At 42.4% G+C, this 18,789-nt stretch overlaps 2 protein-coding genes across 2 annotated transcripts in view; one reads left to right on the top strand and one right to left on the bottom strand.

The window, feature by feature from the left end:
* zgc:172090 (uncharacterized protein LOC565611 homolog) overlaps nt 1-18,789 on the bottom strand; it is a 227,866-nt gene that overhangs the window by 129,430 nt on the left and 79,647 nt on the right. The window lies entirely within an intron of this gene.
* Nucleotides 75-17,746, top strand: LOC127449806 (trinucleotide repeat-containing gene 6B protein-like). Its single transcript, XM_051713362.1, has 20 exons — nt 75-131; nt 795-862; nt 1,949-1,970; nt 2,099-2,443; nt 3,159-5,186; nt 5,288-5,452; nt 5,555-5,736; nt 5,917-5,991; nt 6,087-6,236; nt 6,476-6,607; nt 6,709-6,831; nt 6,920-7,030; nt 8,829-9,036; nt 12,985-13,122; nt 13,212-13,331; nt 15,100-15,234; nt 15,650-15,853; nt 15,943-16,001; nt 16,127-16,266; nt 16,382-17,746. Exons 2-20 carry the CDS (start codon nt 818-820, stop codon nt 16,776-16,778), a joined length of 4,779 nt encoding a protein of 1,592 aa, XP_051569322.1. The 5' UTR covers nt 75-131; nt 795-817; the 3' UTR covers nt 16,779-17,746.

Here is an 18,789-nt window from a genome sequence, read left to right as displayed (position 1 = left end):
ACATGTATGCAGTCTTTCTCTAATTGTGTGTATTATATAATTATAATAATGATTATATGTGTTTAGGAGCAGAGTCCCGGATGTTGATCGGAGCGGCGCCATCGCGCATGCGCGTGCCGGATTGCCGTCGGGTGAGTCAAACAAACACAAACATTGCACATGCATAAACACATTTGCACACGCAATAGTGTGTTAGATGAGTGTTTGGAGGCTGTCGTGTTATTATATTGCATGTGAATCCCTCAGTACTGAAGTTTTGTTATGGTGTTTTTAGCTGTTTACCCTCTAAATCTACTACATATTTCTCATATATAATCGAGCTGGATATGTTATTTTACTTTAAATGATAATAATAACCTTGTTATATCTGTTGTAAGTGTTATTGAATGGGGTTTTGATGAAGCCTACGTTGTTAGTACGTGTTTTTGAACATGCACCATTGCAATACAATGACAGTCTTTAAAATAAGTTGAAATAACCATTTAAATATCATAATGCATGAATATGATAATCATTCATATGGTATATATCAAAGAATCATTGCCATCTGATAACATCAGTGTATTATGGGATGGCTACAGTACTTTCCTGTGATGTTTAAAGATCCTCAAGTTTGTTTATGTTGTTCTGGTTGTAAATGTAGAGGAATAAAATAACGTATTTATAAAGTCAGTTTTTGCCACATTACTGGGCCAGATGGGAAATTGGTGTTGGTACAGCTATATTAAACGGCTGCTTGCATGGTTTTAATACAGGACATATAGTGTATAAAACTGTGATTTGTTATGTCACAGGAACAGGAAGGGAGCAGCAGTTCATGGAAGACTGTCAGCACAAAACGGAAGACGGCACCCATCAGGAGGTAAGTAATACATCTGTCGAAGAGTGTGTCATCTGTAAGCATTGTACAAGGATCTGATAATCTTAAGAAGAGTGATTGCATGTGCTTTATACATCTGATCTGTTGGACATATTGCAGATCAGTAAAAACACTATGAAATGGATTTTACATTTGCTAGGATGTTCTGGGTGGTTACTTACAGGCTAGGCATGCCAACTGTCCTGTGTTGTGGCTGAAATAAAGACGTCCTATGCTGTTTTCCTTGGCCAGAATATAAAACTTCTGGGTGTATGCTTTAGGGAAAAAAATGCTAACCCCATCATATAAATTTAAATAGTCTTTAATACTGTATGTGTCAGACACTGATCAGCCACAACATTAAAACCACCTGCCTAATGTTGTGTGTGAAAATCCCAGGAGATCAGCAGTTACAGAATTACTCAAACCAGCCCGTCTGGCGCCAACAATCATCCATGTGATTATCTAATCAGCCAATCGTGTGGCAGCAGTGCAGTGCATAAAATCATTCAGATACGGGTCAGGAGCTTCAGATAATGTTCACATCAACCATCAGAATGGAGAAAATGTGATCTTAGTGATTTGGACTGTGGCATGATTGTTGGTGCCAGATGGGCTGGTTTGAGTATTTCTGGGATTTTCACGCACAGCAGTCTCTAGAATTTACTCAGAATGGTGCCAAAAACAAAAAACATCCAGTGAGCGGCAGTTCTGTGGATAGAAACACCTTGTTGATGAGAGAGGTCAACAGAGAATGACCAGACTGGTTTGAACTGACAAAGTCTATGGTAACTCAGAAAACTGCTCTGTTTTGGCAGCACGAGGGGGACGTACACAATATTAGGCAGGTGGTTTTAATGTTGTGGCTGATCGGTGTATATGTGACATTTGATATGTGGCATATATGAAAACTAAAGTCAGAAAAAAAACATTTGGTTTGATAAACACAAGTAAACCTGTTTTACAGGACCAGTCTGTATTTCTGCACCTTGTGGTTCCAGCTTACATTGATTTTTACCTAAAATGGTTGTTATCCTTCAAGTGAAAGTCTTGAAAATTGAATCTGGCTGAATTTTGTTTTTGTTACAGGACACTGAACACAGCACTAGAGGTTGGTGTTGTGTTCCCGAATTAATAACTTTCTCAACTTTACTAAAGTTATGTGGAATTATTAACATGTCCTGTGGTTTGTATTACTGACATGCAGTTTGTGGTTTCTCTCTTCTGTTCTCTTATCAGAATCGTGCTCATGTCCATCTGCCCCATCTCACGCTACCCTTACCTGTGTTTCATCACGACCGGGTTTAACCCAAACACCCTCCCCCTGTCCTGTCATCGGGGGTTCATGTGACCCCCTTGAGGGAGGGAATGATGCAAAGGGGACTGCTGTGGCCAACGGACTGCCCCTCTCCACGGTGTCACAGTGCTACATGCCCCGTGAGGTGCCCCCACGCTTCCGGAATCAGCAGGAACCAAAAGTGTTACTGAAGAGGGGCCAGCCACCACTGTCCTGCATGCTACTGGGGGGTGGGAACGGAGGGGATGCCACGCCCTCCCCTAATGCAAGTACAGCAGACGCCTCAGGTGAGTCCAATCATTCAGAGTGTAGTGAACTACTGTAGAAATAAGATTTTGGGTTACACTTAAATATGCCTATTAACAGGCCCACACAAACTCCACAGAAAACTCTGAAGATTTCAGCAGAATTGGAACGTGTTGTCATCTACAAAATTCTACACATCCCCCACCCCTTTGTTTGTTTATTTGATGTTTTGGCTAATGTGATTGTTTTTCTGCTGCCAATAAGAGTCCAGTAACATGTTTATATCCATTATGCAGAATCAGATTTTCCTAATCATGACGATACTATAGACTTTAACTTTGTATGTGTGTGTGTGTGTATGTGTGGATTGTATATTTGGTTTTGCTTTATAAAATGGATCCATTGAATCAGTTTCAACTCTAAATCGGATTGGATGAACCATGTATGAAGCCGTGGTAAAATAGCTTATATAGCCATCCATTTTCTATGCCTGCTTATCCTATGTAGGGTTGTAGTGGTGCTGGAGCCTTTCCAAGCTACCTCGTGCCAAATTCAGGAAAAACACTCTGAAAAGGTGATAAGCGTTAAACATGCAAACTCCACACAGAAAGGCCCATTACCACACTAGAGCTGATTTGTGTATTAAAGCACTACGCTTCTTAATAACACCTCTAATTGTGGTAATATCTGTAACACATGGCCTCTTGTTGCTTATTGCATTATTTTATTTTTGTCTGATGGTGCTTTCCCTCTTAGATCCTACTGTAGATCCAGTATCTCTTCACTCAACATCTGATGCCTCTTACACTCCCTCTCATGCAAATTACACATGGGGGCTGGGCTCAGGAGTTCAACCCCCTGCTCAGGGAATGGACAAGATTATAGTCGACAGGTCTGATATGGAGAAATGGCCAAGTGTCAATGAGAGTATAAGACCAGAAGATTCTGCAGCCAAAAGCAACAGTGCCTCATGGGATAGTGATTTGACCTCGGAAGAGAGAATGTCTGTTGGGCTGAGAATGGATAGTTCTCCTCTTTGTGAATACATTGAAGCAACTGTAGAGGGGGGTTCATCCTCACAGTCTGAGAATAAGGAATCCATTAAAGGAATAAATCAGTCCTTCATTTCCAAGGTATTGCATCCAGCTGGAAACAAGGAGGGGACTCAAGGCCTAAACCAAAACTACAGCCATCCATCCTGGGCTGCCCCCATGCAAGATGGTCCTGATGAAGCAGCCTCAAGCAGAGGACCCTTAACCCAAACTGTCTCTGAGGAATCTCCTCCCATACCCTTGAGTCCATTGCATCAAATGCTCGGCAAGAACAAAGAGTGTATTATGGCTGACTGGATGGAGCTTAAAGCTGGAACAAATGTTGTTGTTGACTGCAAAGAGGGTGGTGTCACCTGTGCAGATGTGTGGGATACAGGTACAGAGACTGTTGGGAGGAAAGGTGAAATAGCAGGTGGGGAAGGAAGTTCAGGTGATCGCACTGGCATCTCTCAGGTAACATGGGATAAAGAGACGGTAGGTTCAAACGAGCAGGCAGCTACAGAATGGACCTCTGATTTAGCTGTTGGAGAATCAAGAGAGGATGTGAGAAAAAGCTCTAGGGAGGGCTCAGATAGTTTACAGGGCTCAACAATGTTTTCAACCAATACAGTGACATCAAGAGATGACAATAAGGAAAGAGTTGTTGGTTGGGGTGAATCTGATGAAGAATCTACTGACAGGAAAAGCAGTGAGGAAGAGACGCTGGTCCATAGCCCCTCCAGAGGTCAGTCTCTCCACCAAGAAGAGGCCTTACAGAGTGTGATCAGTCGCACTAACCTGGATCCCAGAGTGCTGTGTAACACTGGATGGGGCAACACCCAGATCAAGCAGAATGTTGCCTGGGATCTAGAGGTGAATAGTGGGAATGTTGACTGGAATCAAGAGGTTCACACTGGCTACAATAAGGAAGTTTCGCAGAACGGAGGTAATGCACCTCATTCCAGCTCCAAGATTCAGAAGCGTGAGAGACTGGAAGGCAGCCAGGGTCATTTGGGTGGAGGTAAAGGGTGGGGCAGTGACGAGCAGAAGTGGGAAGAGAGGAAGATGGAGAAAGAGGATAGGTGGGGAAAAGCCCAGGTGAGTGAAGGTACATGCAGGAGGGAAGGGGTGGGGAGGGACCAGGGTGGTGGAAGTGAGTGGGGACAGACAGCACCTTTGCCCAAGGGTGGAGGCTTGAAGGAAGAGAGAGACAGTGACTGCAAAAATCAGGATGAGGGGTTATGGGGTATCTCTGAAGATGCTGGGCATCGGAGTGCTGCCTGGGGAGGTAATGGAGGAGGCAGTGTCAATGTCAATCAGCACCAGGGATGGGGTGAGAAGCCTTCTCCATCACAAATATCAAATAATCAAATAGCACTTAAAACCCAAATTCAACAGCTGCAGTCACAGACCCAACAACAAATGCCGGGACATCCAAAATCCTTGCAGGACAGCAGGAGTTGTCCAGGAGGGCCAGATGGTCAGAGCAAAGGGTCTGGATGGACATGTGGCCCCATCCCTCAGATGTCTTCAGTTGTAAAACCAAGTGGGTGGGAGGAAACCTCACTTCAGTCCATCAGCCAGAAGATAGAGATTGATGATGGCACATCTGCATGGGGTGATCCTTCACGCTACAAGAGCAAGAACATCAATCTGTGGGATAAGAACAGCTCTCAGACTCAACAGCAAAGTTGCCAGATAAGTCTTCAGCAGTCATCTGAAAGACACGCTGAAGCTCCATCTAAGAACTCTGGTAAGATAATTGTTTAATACATACTACATGCTGAAGTAGTTTAGAATATAGTCCCTGTTTTAAACCATTGGAATCATTAACCAATAAATTGTGCATTCTAGTTCCATCAACGTGGAGAGGTAGCAGTGGTCCCCCAGATCAGTTCGTGGACAATAGCTCAACTGCTTGGGGGAAATCGTTTGATGGCCCAACTGTCTGGGGAGTCTCAGAGGAACAGGAGAAAGGGGGAGTATGGGCAAACTCACATTCCCATCCTGCAATGTCTGGTAAGAGCCTGTACAGGTACACTTGCTAATTTAACAGTATGAAAGTCACATAGTGCCCTTCAAATGGCTGGTGAAACTGGAGTCTTCCCATTTACTCTTTAGGTTCAAAGTCTATGCAAGAGGGGTGGGGTGATGAAGGCTCAAATGCATCCCGTCACCCCAGCTGGGAGGAAGAGGATGCTGGAACTGGTGTCTGGGGCAGTAGGGGATCCCAAAGCAGCATGTCCACATACAACTCCGGGGGATGGGGGCAGGGCCAGGGTGCCAGGAGACATAGCACAAAGGTATGTTGTTACTGTATGAGCTCTTCATAGCCAGATATTTCTTTCAGGTGACAGACCTCACCAAGATTTTCTGATTTAACTGGAAAGCAATGTGTATTTAACCCAAATTAGCAAAAGCCTGTAGTGCTCTTTAGCTCTCTTATTAAAATGTCCACGCTCTGGCCTTTGGTTTGTTCCCAGAGCCCTCTGAAAGGTAACAGCGGGGACTTGTGGGCAAATCCCGTGAGTCGGCAGTTCTCAAACATGGGCATCATGGTAAGCTAGTCATTACCACAGTACTCATACACCTCAATTAATTTGGGTCTAGCTGGTGATACATAGAAATATGCTACTTTTTGTCATGTTATCAGGATGAAGTCTCCAATGTGGGTCAGGAAAGACATGACAGGAGAGGAATGAATGATGGAGAAATGCGGAGAGGGGGCAGGGCTGATGGAGTATTTCGCTCACATAATTCCAAAGAGACCACACCTGGGGAAGGTGGGCCATACCTGGACAAGGTACTGAAACATAGCCACACTTGCATCTTCAGTGACTCCCAAAGAAAAAGAAACTTAACATAAGGACTGGTCTATAAATGCATTAGGGGTGCTGTGGTAGATAAACATCTGGACAGGTAAGCAGAAGGCTGTAGATTTAAACCCTGCTAGAGACAATCCATAAGTTGTCTGTTTGCACTGTTTATGGCTGATTTATCTGATTTGTTATTGATTATTTGCACTGATGGGTTTATTTTTAGGTTGGGGGTCATGGTATGTTTGGCAGCAGTGGTATTTCTCAGCTAAGAGGGATGCATCAGGCCGGTGTGCACCCCCTAAACCCTTCCCCTGGGATAAGAGCACAAGTGCCTCATCAGTTCCTGCCGCCTCAGGTGGTTTTGTGTTCTTGGTTTTAGACCCTGATAATTTCTATTTCTTAGCTCTCACAGTTCACTGTATCTTGATTTCTCCACCTATTTGTGTGGTGCTACAGGTTCCCGGGCCTATGCTAAAGCCAGTGGCGCCCCCTAGTGGTGGCATGTTCCCTCCCCAGCTATCCCCCCAGCACATTGCCATGCTCAGTGGTATTCATCCACACATGCAACAGTTCCAGCTAGTAAGTATTACATTTGATCCCATATTATGACATTTGTACTAAAACGTTTAAATACTGTGGTCTTAATCTTTTACACTCTCTCTGTCAGGCTTGTCAGCTCATTCTCCAACAACAGCAGCAGCAGCAGCAACAACAGCAGTTCCTGAATCAGAGGAAGTTTCCTCCTCCTCCTGTAAGACAACAACAAGACCCACAACAGGTACAACACAAAACTACTCAACCAAAAACATTGCGGCACCCTCTATTGAATTATCCAATACCATCACCAACTATCGCAGATTAATCAGTTATTATTTGTCTTTCTTTTCTTGCTTCTGAACATCCAACTAAACTGACCAATTCTGGAACATGGGAACTAAAAACAGCCATTTGGCTCCTAAATATTTCAGTTTAGGAGTCAATGGCTCAAGTCATTTTTTTAGTCTGGAACCCTGCCAAGTAACAGCAGCGCGCCCTCTATGGAATTATTTATTTTAAATTTTATCCCCTTTTCTCCCAATTTGGAATGTCCAATTCCCACTACTTAGTAGGTCCTCATGGTGGCACGGTTACTGACCTCAATCCGGGTGGTGGAGGACAAGTCTCAGTTGCCTCCACTTCTGAGACAGTCAGTCAGTGCATCTTATCATGTAGCTCATTGTGCATGACACCACAGAGACTCTGCTTGTGGAGGCTCATGCTACTCTCCGCGATCCACGCACAACTTACCACGTGCCCCATTGAGAGTGAGAACCACTAATCGTGACCACGAGGAGGTTACCCCATGTGACTCTACCCTCTCTAGCAACCGGGTCAATTTGGTTGCTTAGGAGACCTGGCTGGAGTCACTCAGCACGCCCTGGATTCGAACTCGTGACTCCAGGAGTGGTAGTCAATGTCAATACTCGCTGAGGCCCCCACCCCCCTACTGAATTATAAGAATATCATCACAACACCCTCTACTGAATGATTAGAATAACATCACGCACCCTCTACTGAATTATCAGATTAAAATCACAGTGCCCCCTACTGAATTATCAGACTAATATCACAGCTCCCTCTACTGAATTATCAGAATAATATCACAGCTCCCTCTACTGAATTATCAGAATAATATCACAGTGCCCTCTACTGAATTATCAGAATAACATCACAGCGCCCTCTACTGAATTATCAGAATAACATCACAGCGCCCTCTAATGAATTATCAGAATAACATCACAGCGCCCTCTACTGAATTATCAGAATAACATCACAGCGCCCTCTACTGAATTATCAGAATAACATCACAGCGCCCTCTACTGAATTATCAGAATAACATCACAGCGCCCTCTACTGAATTATCAGAATAACATCACAGCGCCCTCTACTGAATTACCAGAATAACATCACAGCACCCTCTACTGAATTACCAGAATAACATCACAGCACCCTCTACTGAATTACCAGAATAACATCACAGCGCCCTCTACTGAATTACCAGAATAACATCACAGCACCCTCTACTGAATTATCAGATTAAAATCACAGTGCCCCCTACTGAATTATCAGACTAATATCACAGCTCCCTCTACTGAATTATCAGATTAAAATCACAGTGCCCTCTACTGAATTATCAGAATAATATCACAGTGCCCTCTACTGAATTATCAGAATAATATCACAGTGCCCTCTACTGAATTATCAGAATAATATCACAGTGCCCTCTACTGAATTATCAGAATAATATCACAGTGCCCTCTACTGAATTATCAGAATAACATCACAGCGCCCTCTACTGAATTACCAGAATAACATCACAGCGCCCTCTACTGAATTACCAGAATAACATCACAGCGCCCTCTACTGAATTATCAGAATAAAATCACAGGGCCCTTTACTGAATTATTAGAATATCGTCACAGCGCCCTCTACTGAATTACTCAAATAACAACATCATGCCCTCTTTTGTTCATTGCTCATATTTTGAATTTATTTATTCAAATATATTTTCCTTATTAATATTTTACCACCATTAGTTGGCGCGGATCATGGCTATCCTACAGCAGCAACAGGGGGTGGGTGGGCCCAAACTCCCCTCGTCTCCCATGGGAGGACACGCCCCCAAACATCCAGACATGCCACTCCATCACCTGGGCGTAAATGCCCACAAACAGCCGGACATGCCCCTGCATGCTTCCATGGGTGGACCAGAGCTGCACACCAAACCAGTGCCAGCTTTCACAGGTGAGGCAGTGTTCTTATAGGTCAACTGATAGAGCATGGTGCTTATAGGGCAGATTCCCAATGAACACACAAACTATACCTAGAATGCACTGTAAGTTGCTTTGGATAAAAGCTTCTGCCAAATGCATAAATGTAAATGTCCCCTTACACAAAAACAGCTGCTACTTGGTTCAAATGATCTACATATTCTTGACCTTACAATGAAAAGATGAAATTTATGAATGCTTTTAAAAATGTACATTTAAAATACATAGCCATCTTTTTTCCCTTTAATTTCTGAACTCATGGTTTCTCAGCTGCTCCTGGAGCTGTGCTTTAATAAGCATCATCTGCAGTGTGTGCGTTAGGGCTGAAACCATTAGTTGACAACATCGATAATAAAAAAAAATCAATATTTTTTTGTTCAATATCAGTCAGTTGCTTACCATTTAAATTATAGCTAAATAAAAATCAGTACTGTATGTTTAGTATCAGTCAGTTGCTGACCATTTAAATAAAGAATACATAAAAAAAATTAAATAGCTAAATAAACATCAGTAGTACTGTTTAGTCAAATGCTGACTATTTTAATACTGCCAGTCAATTAGGGGCAGGTTGTAAAACAAGAAGCATTTACACCTGCGGAGTCAAGAGATAAACAGCGGCAGTGGTGTTACACCATATTCTTCTATACAAGTTCAGGGGAAACTCTCAATGGTGGAAAACCAGATTTTTAAATATTACATTTTATAAATGCAACGACTGGAATTGTTTGGTTGAAGGGGGTACCAAACTGTGAATCCTGAACAAAACAGTTTGGTGAATACATGTTTACACATTAGCTTCCACTCAGCTGACAAGCAATGAAAGTAGCTACTTAGCTATAAGCTCTTTATCACGGAGAGTAAAAGATTGACTTTATTTACTTTCCAGCATTGCGTCTCACCAGCTAGGTAACAACATAGTGTGAAATCAACACTCAACAGACATAATCCACCACCGCACCAGTGTCTGCTGAGCTTCAAAAAGATGCTCTGACAAACTATGGCTGGCTAACATAGCAAACAGATGTGATAAACATGAGTGACATGGTTGTCAGGGACAGGGTTAATGTTATATTAAAAAGGGAAAATGGTCGGGCACTACTTATACACAAAATATACTTAAAATAAACTCATAAATTACTGATGTACATTCTCTGAAAGCAAGTCTAAATATCTTACAGTGCATCCGGAAAGTATTCACAGCGCTTCACTTTTTTTCCACATTTTATTATGTTACAGCCTTATTCCAAAATGGATTCAATTCATTATTTTCCTCAAAATGCTACAAACAATACCCCATAATGACAAATAAAAATCACATGTACATAAGTATTCACAGCCTTTGCTCAATACTTTGTTGAAGCACCTTTGGCACCAATTACAGCCTCAAGTCTTTTTGAGTATGATGCTACAAGCTTGGCACACCTATTTTTGGGCAGTTTCTCCCATTCTTCTTTGCAGGACCTCTCAACCTCCATCAGGTTGGATGGGGAGCGTTGGTGCACAGCCATTTTCAGATCTATCCAGAGATGTTCAATCGGGTTCAAGTCTGGGCTCTAGCTGGGCCACTCAAGTCATTCACAGAGTTGTCCCGTAGCCACTCCTTTGTTATCTTGGCTGTGAGCTTAGGGTCGTTGTCCTGTTGGAAGATGAACCTTCGCCCCAGTCTGAGGTCCAGAGCGCTCTGGAGCAGGTTTTCATCAAGGATGTCTCTGTACATTGCTGCATTCATCTTTCCCTCGATCCTGACTAGTCTCCCAGTTCCTGCCGCTGAAAAACATCCCCACAGCATGATGCTGCCACCACCATGCTTCACTGTAGGGATGGTATTGGCCAGGTGATGAGCGGTGCCTGGTTTCCTCTAGACATGACGCTTGCCATTCAGGCCAAAGAGTTCAATCTTTGTTTCTCATGGTCTGAGAGTCCTTCAGGTGCCTTTTGGCAAACTCCAGGCAGGCTGTCATGTGCCTTTTACTGAGGAGTGGCTTCCGTCTGGCCACTCTACCATACAGGCCTGATTGGTGGAGTGCTGCAGAGATGGTTGTTCTTCTGGAAGGTTCTCCTCTCTCCACAGAGAAACGCTGGAGCTCTGTCAGAGTGACCATCAGGTTCTTGGTCACCTCCCTGACTAAGGCCCTTCTCCCCCGATCGCTCAGTTTGGCCGGGCGGCCAGCTCAAGGAAGAGTCCTGGTGGTTCCAAACTTCTTCCATTTACAGATGATGAGGTCACTGTGCTCATTGGGACCTTCAATGCTGCAGACATTTTTCTGTACCCTTCCCCAGATCTGTGCCTCGATACAATCCTGTCTCGGAGGTCTACAGACAATTTCTTGGACTTCATGGCTTGGTTTGTGCTCTGACATGCACTGTTAACTGTGGGATCTTATATAGACAGGTGTGTGCCTTTCCAAATCATGTCCAATCAACTGAATTTACCACAGGTGGACTCCAATCAAGTTGTAGAAACATCTCAAGGATGATCAGTGGAAACAGGATGCACCTGAGCTCAATTTTGAGTGTCATGGCAAAGGCTGTGAATACTTATGTACATGTGATTTTTTTTTTTTTTTTTTTTTTTCGTTTTTTATTTTTAATAAATTTGCAAAGATTTCAAACAAACTTCTTTCATGTTGTCATTATGGGGTATTGTTGGTAGAATTTTGAGGAAAATAATGAATTTAATCCATTTTGGAATAAGGCTGTAACGTAACAAAATGTGGAAAAAGTGAAGCGCTGTGAATACTTTCCGGATGCACTGTATATGTTGCTCCTGAAGTAAATGTATCTTTTAAGGATTTTTAGATATTTTTAAATGGAAAACAAGACACTTTTTACTGAATTAAACTTAATAAAAAGTATTTGTGACGAGGAGGAGGGCGTGGCTGGGCCGTGAGGGTGCACGGCTGGTGCTGAATCAGATGATCAGCGGGAGAGCGAGATTAAGAGGGTCCGGAGACGGTAGTTCGAGAGAGAGAGAGACGCATGTGGCCACGCTCCATGTGTTAGTATATGTTTGTTTTATGTTGAGTTTTACAATTAAACTTTAAAGGATGGGCAAGGAGGAGGCTGGAACTGGCTGAACAGTCAACGAATAGTTTCTCGCCGGATTGCAGCGGTTCCTCCGGCTCTCGGCGGCCGGCAGCGACCCCTCCGTCCCCAGGCAGACGTCCACGGCTGCTGCTTTGGGCGGACGGCAGCAGCGAGGACTCCGTGACAGCGCATCCCTCCTCCCTCCCAGGTTTCGGCACCACTGTAACAGGTAAAGGTTGGGCAAGGAGGAGGCGGGAACCGGCTGAACAGTCAATGTAAAGTTTAATGGGAAAACTCAACTTAAAACAACAAAGCAAACACACATGCAAGGCGGCCGCGTGCGTCTCTCTCTCGAACTGGCATCTCCGGCCCCCCTTTATCGCCCTCTCCCGCTGATCATCTGATAAAGCGCCGGCCGTGCACTCTCACGGCCTGGCCACACCTTCCTCCTCGTCACAGTATTTTTTTTTCCTTTAATTCACTGAATGTCATTTAGAGGTATTTTTAAAAGATGATTATGTCCTCTTTATTGTTAGTATGCACGTTTAATGCAACCTTTTAAGTCAAGGCACAAGCTGAATAGTCGGTTAAGAGTTAATGATTAATCGCTGCAATCATCGCCCGAATAGTCAAATAATCATTCTAATAATCGTTAGATTAGTCAATTACCAAAATAATCATTAGTTGCAGCCCTAGTGTGTGTGTGTTTAGAAATGATTATAGCTGATGTTCCAGGACACACTGTCATCCTTCAGTTTCAAAACAAACAATAGTATTTTATTTTTGAGTGGATTTCAGCTAACAAGTAGCATTAAGCTTACATCTCATGTTAAAAGTCTGGTGAGTTAAAAAATAACATGCATTTACAGTCGCTCAGTCTGTCGATCTGTCTCAGGTTTCACAGGCGGTTCTGATCTGGATTATCTGAGTTCTCCCGGTGGTTTGAAGGATGGTGGGGGACCTCAGTCTCGCTTTAAATGGATGATGGATGGAAACAGTCTGATGCCCTCACTAGAACCCACACTGCACAATGGTAAAATTCACACGTGTGTCTTGTATGATTGAATCCAGTACACATTCTGACTCGGTTTGTTTCTGTTTAAACTCTGTGTGTGCGTTCAGGACCAGTAAAGTTGGGCGGCGGCTCTTTGTACTCTCAGTATGATGTGTTGGGTGGCAATTGGAACAGAACCGGAAGTGGAAAAGTAGACACATCTCCTGCCAACCCCACCTGGCCTCCAGGTATCCCTCTGACTTTTTATGATCAACTTTCTACAATTAGTGCTTCTCTTTTGAAAATCCTTCTTTTTATTCAGAGATATTCAGAGATGTCAGGTTTGATTTTGAGTGGAGTTTCAGGCTTCCATTTCATTCGTTGTTGTGTTTACATCTTGTCCATAAACAAATCCCACATATGAAGATTTTGAGGAAAAATGTTTTAAAACAATGAATATTTTAAAAGTCCTGGCCAATACAAAATGGGGTGTGGACACTACCGTTCTTTTACATCTCTACAGAACATTAATTAGATCCCGACTGGATTACAGGAGTATTGTGTATGGTCAGGCAAGGAAGTCATACATTCGAACACTTGACACAATACACCACCAGGGAATACATCTAGCTCTTGGAGCCTTCAGAACAAGTCCCATTCAAAGCCTTTATACAGAAGCCGGTGAACCTTCCCTCCAGACTAGGTGTCTGAAACTGGCCTTACAATATGCAGTCAAACTCAAAGCAAATCTAAGTTAGCCAACCAGAATGTTCTTAGCTGTATGAAGCAAGACCTAAAGCGATCAAACCTTTTGGAATATGGATTAAACCATACTTGGAGAATTTGAACATCAAACTGGACAACATACGAGATCAAGTATCATTTTTGGCCTGTTTCCCCCTGGACCTTGAAAAAACCAACTATTATTATGGCATTGGCACAATTAAAAAAAGGCAGAAACACTTCCCAACATGCATCAACAGGAATTCTTAGAACTGAAATGTAGTTTCCCACTCCATAGTACAGTATTCACGGATGGATCCAAAACGGATAACAGTGTATCAGCAGCAGTAGTGATTGGAGATCAACAATGTGGCATACGTATTCCAGAACAGAGCTCTATCTTCACAGCTGAGGCCCGAGCGCTGCTACTGGCACTGGAAAACATTGAGCAGGGTCGAGGATGAAACTTTTTAATCATTTCAGACTCAAAGTCTTGCCTTCAAGCACTTGAATCCATGAAGACCGATCATCCCATAAGCATAAACATTTTGACTAAAATACATCGATTGCAGAAGAAGGATTTCAACATTATCCTCTGTTGGGTGCTGGGACATATTGGTCTGTCAGGAAATGAAAAAGCAGATACAGCTGCAAAAGAGGCATTAAACTCGGAGATCTTGGAATGTCTGATACCACCCTCTGACCTCAGGCCATTAATAAACTCGTATATCTCCAATAAGTGGCAATCAGAATGGAATGAGTGCAACAGCAATAAACTATATGAAATAAACCCCAGGATCCAAAGAAATTACTCTCAAAATTTTAAATCTAGGCACGACCAAATAGTGTTTACCAGATGACGACTGGGCCATTCAAGACTGACACATGCGTTTTTACTGACTGGTGAAGATCCTCCCATATGTATACCTTGCCAAACCCCTATGACCATCAAGCTCATTTGACTGAACTGTAAAACTTTTGGAACTATCAGACAACGCTTTTATACAGAGACTTGTTTAATAGATATTTTTTTTAAAGTACCATCTGTACAGATTTGACAGTTTTTATCTTGTATAAATTTTAAGTGTCTTATTTAATATTGCCATGTGAATAGCCTGGTTGCTGACATGGCGTTAAAACTAACTAAATAAATAAATGTCCATAAACAAAAAAGGTCCAGTGACGGATGTGCTACTTGCTCAAATGAATTTTTTTTTTTTCTGATATACATCTTGCAGTAGTACTCGGCGACTGTCACATGTCTTTACTATGACAATATTTTGTCTTTCTCAGAGTTTCAGCCGGGCGTCCCGTGGAAGGGTGTTCGGGGTCCTGAGCTCGAGCCTGACCCCTACATGACCCCTGCAGGAATGCTGGGATCCACCGTGCTCAGTGATACAGAACATCACCTGCTGCAAGACAACACAGGTACACCATATACACAAACCACATGCTTCGATTTTCTCCTGCATGTCTCCTGCAGACTGCGTGTGACTCACATTTCGTCATCAGCACAAAATGCGAAGACAGTCTGTGTCGCATGCGCCTGCCATTGAAAGTCCTAAAAAGATATCACAAAGCAGTCGTAGTGCGCATGTGTCCTGCATTCACATGGTTAATAGAGAATACATTGAAAGGCTAGAGTCAATTATTGAATATCATTCTTCTTTGTGTTTATTTAGTGAAAATCTGTGGAAAACATGGCTTCATTATTTTTCAATTAGACTTCATGCATTAAACATTCAGAATCTACTTAACTACAATAACTGTTAAAATGGGTTTGAATATTATTGACATAATTGGGTGAACGTTTATTTTAGTGTTTGCATCGTATCTTTTGCAGCGAAATACTCAGAATTAAAGTCCAGTTGGCTGCCTGAGCCCATTGGACACAGCAAATCATGGAGGACCAATCGAAACAGTTCCCATCTGCCCAGCCCCCCTCCATGTCTCACCAATCAGAAGCAGCCGTGGTCAGCAGAGGGGTCACGGATGTCCAGAGCGTGGAGGGGAGGGGCGAGTGGCCAAGAGTCGCCCTTTAAATCAGGTAACACACACCATCACCTCTATATACACCATTAGAGTGATGAATATCAGTGTGTGTGACTCATAATGTGTGTCTCTCGTGATGTTCAGAGTGGAGTGATGGTGGAGCAGGAAAGTCTTGGCTGCTACTGCGAAACCTCACACCTCAGGTACACACACACACACACACACACACACACACAGTCTATATTGTGTTTAATACAATTCAAATAATAATAAACCAACCTCGTGTGCATTCCTTGTGTGTCGACTCACACAAGTACAATCTTTGCAGATTGACGGCTCGACCCTGAAGACGATCTGTCTGCAGCACGGCCCCCTGATGACCTTTCACCTCGGTCTGACCCAGGGTAGCGCTCTGATACGATACAGCAGTCCTCACGAAGCCGCCAAAGCCCAGAGCGCCCTGCATATGTAAGCCATGCCCACCGCTCAATCGTTTACATTACTAAATGAAGATATATCATTATTACATCAACAGTTATTGTTTTATTTCCGTTTGTGAGCTGAAGTGTGTTCTGTTGTTCAGGTGTGTTCTGGGAAACACCACCATCCTGGCAGAGTTCATGAGCGAGGAAGAGGTCATTCAATACTTCACACATTCCCAGACCGCCGGGGTCACGGGCTCGCCCGAGGGGTCGTCCAGCTCTGACCCCAGCTCACGAGAGACCGAGCGGGCCACGGGCGGAGGGGGGGACGCAGAGGCATGCGCAGGCTGGCAGGGTGTGGGCGTGACGTGCGGCTCTGGACTCGCTCTCCTCAGCCAATGGAGCAACAGCACAGGGGAGGGGGTGGGGAAAGGGGTCTTGGGGGTTGTGGCTCCAGGTTACCATGGCAGCAGCCTATGGAGCATGCCTCAGCTGGAGGACAGCATGGCTGGACTGTTGCCAGGCAACCTGCTTGGAGGCGGTACAGACAATTTGTGATTGATACTGATTGTGTGTTATTTAAGTTCTGGTATGTTGCGGCACTAAACATAACAGAGAGTTGCAAGCATATGGAAGCCCACAGATGCCATGTGTCATTATAACTTACTTTTGTTTGTTATTTCAAGGAAAGGGTGAATCTGATGAAACGTGTTTGGTTCATATTTCACCCCAGAATCAAAAACGAAGAAATTATGTGTTGCAATTATATCTTTCTAGGACCATTAAGATTTTTTTTGCACTGTGAAGTTATTTACATGACAATTAATTAAGCACTTTTCTGCCCCAAATTCTCATTACTGTAAAAATGCATCCGGATGTTTTACTTTTGTGTTCATTCTCAATGTTGATTCTCATTAGATGTAATGCATTAATACAGTCACTTTTTACTGTATAACAAAAGCAAAATACAGTCATTTTTTTTATCATTAAATTCAGCATAAAATAAAGGCGGTATGACAAATAATGCTATAATGTATAAATAATGCATAATTATAATTTTTTTACATTACAATAATGAGAATTTGGGGGGTTGCTGCTTTGCCAAAAAATAATTTCTCAATACAAATAAACATGACCAGGACATATTCTTGACAGTTTACATGATATTCACTTAAGTTGATATTGCTTGTGTTCTTTAAATATCTATCGTTAGAGGAATAACACTGATCTCAAGGCTTCCGCATGTTTGTCAGTATTTTTGCAGTTCTTTTTGGTGCCGCTAGAGCTGCAGAAATTGCACAGAGCTAAATTTCCACACAAACACTGGACTTACTGACAGGCTTTTATATCCAGTGAGAAATCAAACACACATGTGCATTGGCAAGCGTGTGGATTTGCTTACAGACATTCTCATCACCAGAGTTAAGCTATCATGTATTAGAATGCAGGGACTGTTTCTTAAGGCCTTCTTTAACAAACATTTCAAACAAACTTGAACATCAAATATAAATCTGATGTTACGTTGACACCACACACACACACACCTGTTTGAAACTTTACTGGGGTAGCTTATATCACAAAGAAAAAATGTCTGGATCATATTTGACTCGGAAAGCACAAGAAAAAAATGATGAAATTCAATTTTGTATAAAGAAGGTGAAGCTTATTTTTTTGCGCTGTCACATTGTGTCTACTGCAATAATAATAATCATATTTTGGTAAATAGTAAGGTATTCATAGATCAAGTTTGTATTTGTTATCTGAAATTTAATTGTTTGTTTTTTATTAAACTTGGCTAGATTTTTTTTTTATTTGTGTTTCTAAAAAAGCTTCTGGATAGTGTGATTTTCAGTGTTGTACTACAGTAGATCATAGTAATTGTTATGTGGCAGTTACCCCCATATTTGGAATGGAAATGTCACAATGTAACCGATCTTAATGGTCATATAAATAGGCTTCATTTTCTTGCAAAGTATTTTTCTTTTTTTCATTTTTGGGTTTTTGGGTGAAATATGACCTGGACATTTCTTCGTGAGATTGTCACAGCAAGAGCTAATTTGATTATTTAATTTGTTATTTCTTTGCAAGGGTTCTTGAAGCTGGTTGATATTACAGTGTCGCTGCCGTCATGTGGCTTTATTTTGATATTGGCCGAACAGCCAGACAAACACATGCAAACTATCACAAGCCCTTTTGGCATTTAATTACATGCAGGTTAAGAATGATAGATAACTACAATTCAGTTTTCATTATTAGTAAATACACTTGTAAACTGTGCACTAGTAAACAAAAATGACGTCACTACAGAAATGAAATTTCAACTAGTAAGAAATTCATTTGTAATTGGGATTTAAACGAGTGAATGATGCAGTTGATCAAGAATTGGCATTTTGCACTAGTAGTAATTTCATTGCTGATATTAAAAACTATTATTGTGACAAGTGAAAATTGATTTATAGATATCTATAATTCATATCCTGCACGATTAAATGTCAAACGGCTTGCGATAGCAAACGCGTCCAAGAGCATGTTCATTTCTTCAGCGCAGCGTTCCTTGTGGAACTGTGGA

This window comes from Myxocyprinus asiaticus, chromosome 13, assembly GCF_019703515.2.
Source record: "Myxocyprinus asiaticus isolate MX2 ecotype Aquarium Trade chromosome 13, UBuf_Myxa_2, whole genome shotgun sequence".
NCBI classification, from domain to species: Eukaryota; Metazoa; Chordata; class Actinopteri; order Cypriniformes; family Catostomidae; genus Myxocyprinus; species Myxocyprinus asiaticus.
This window is presented reverse-complemented; position numbering and strand designations above follow the sequence as displayed.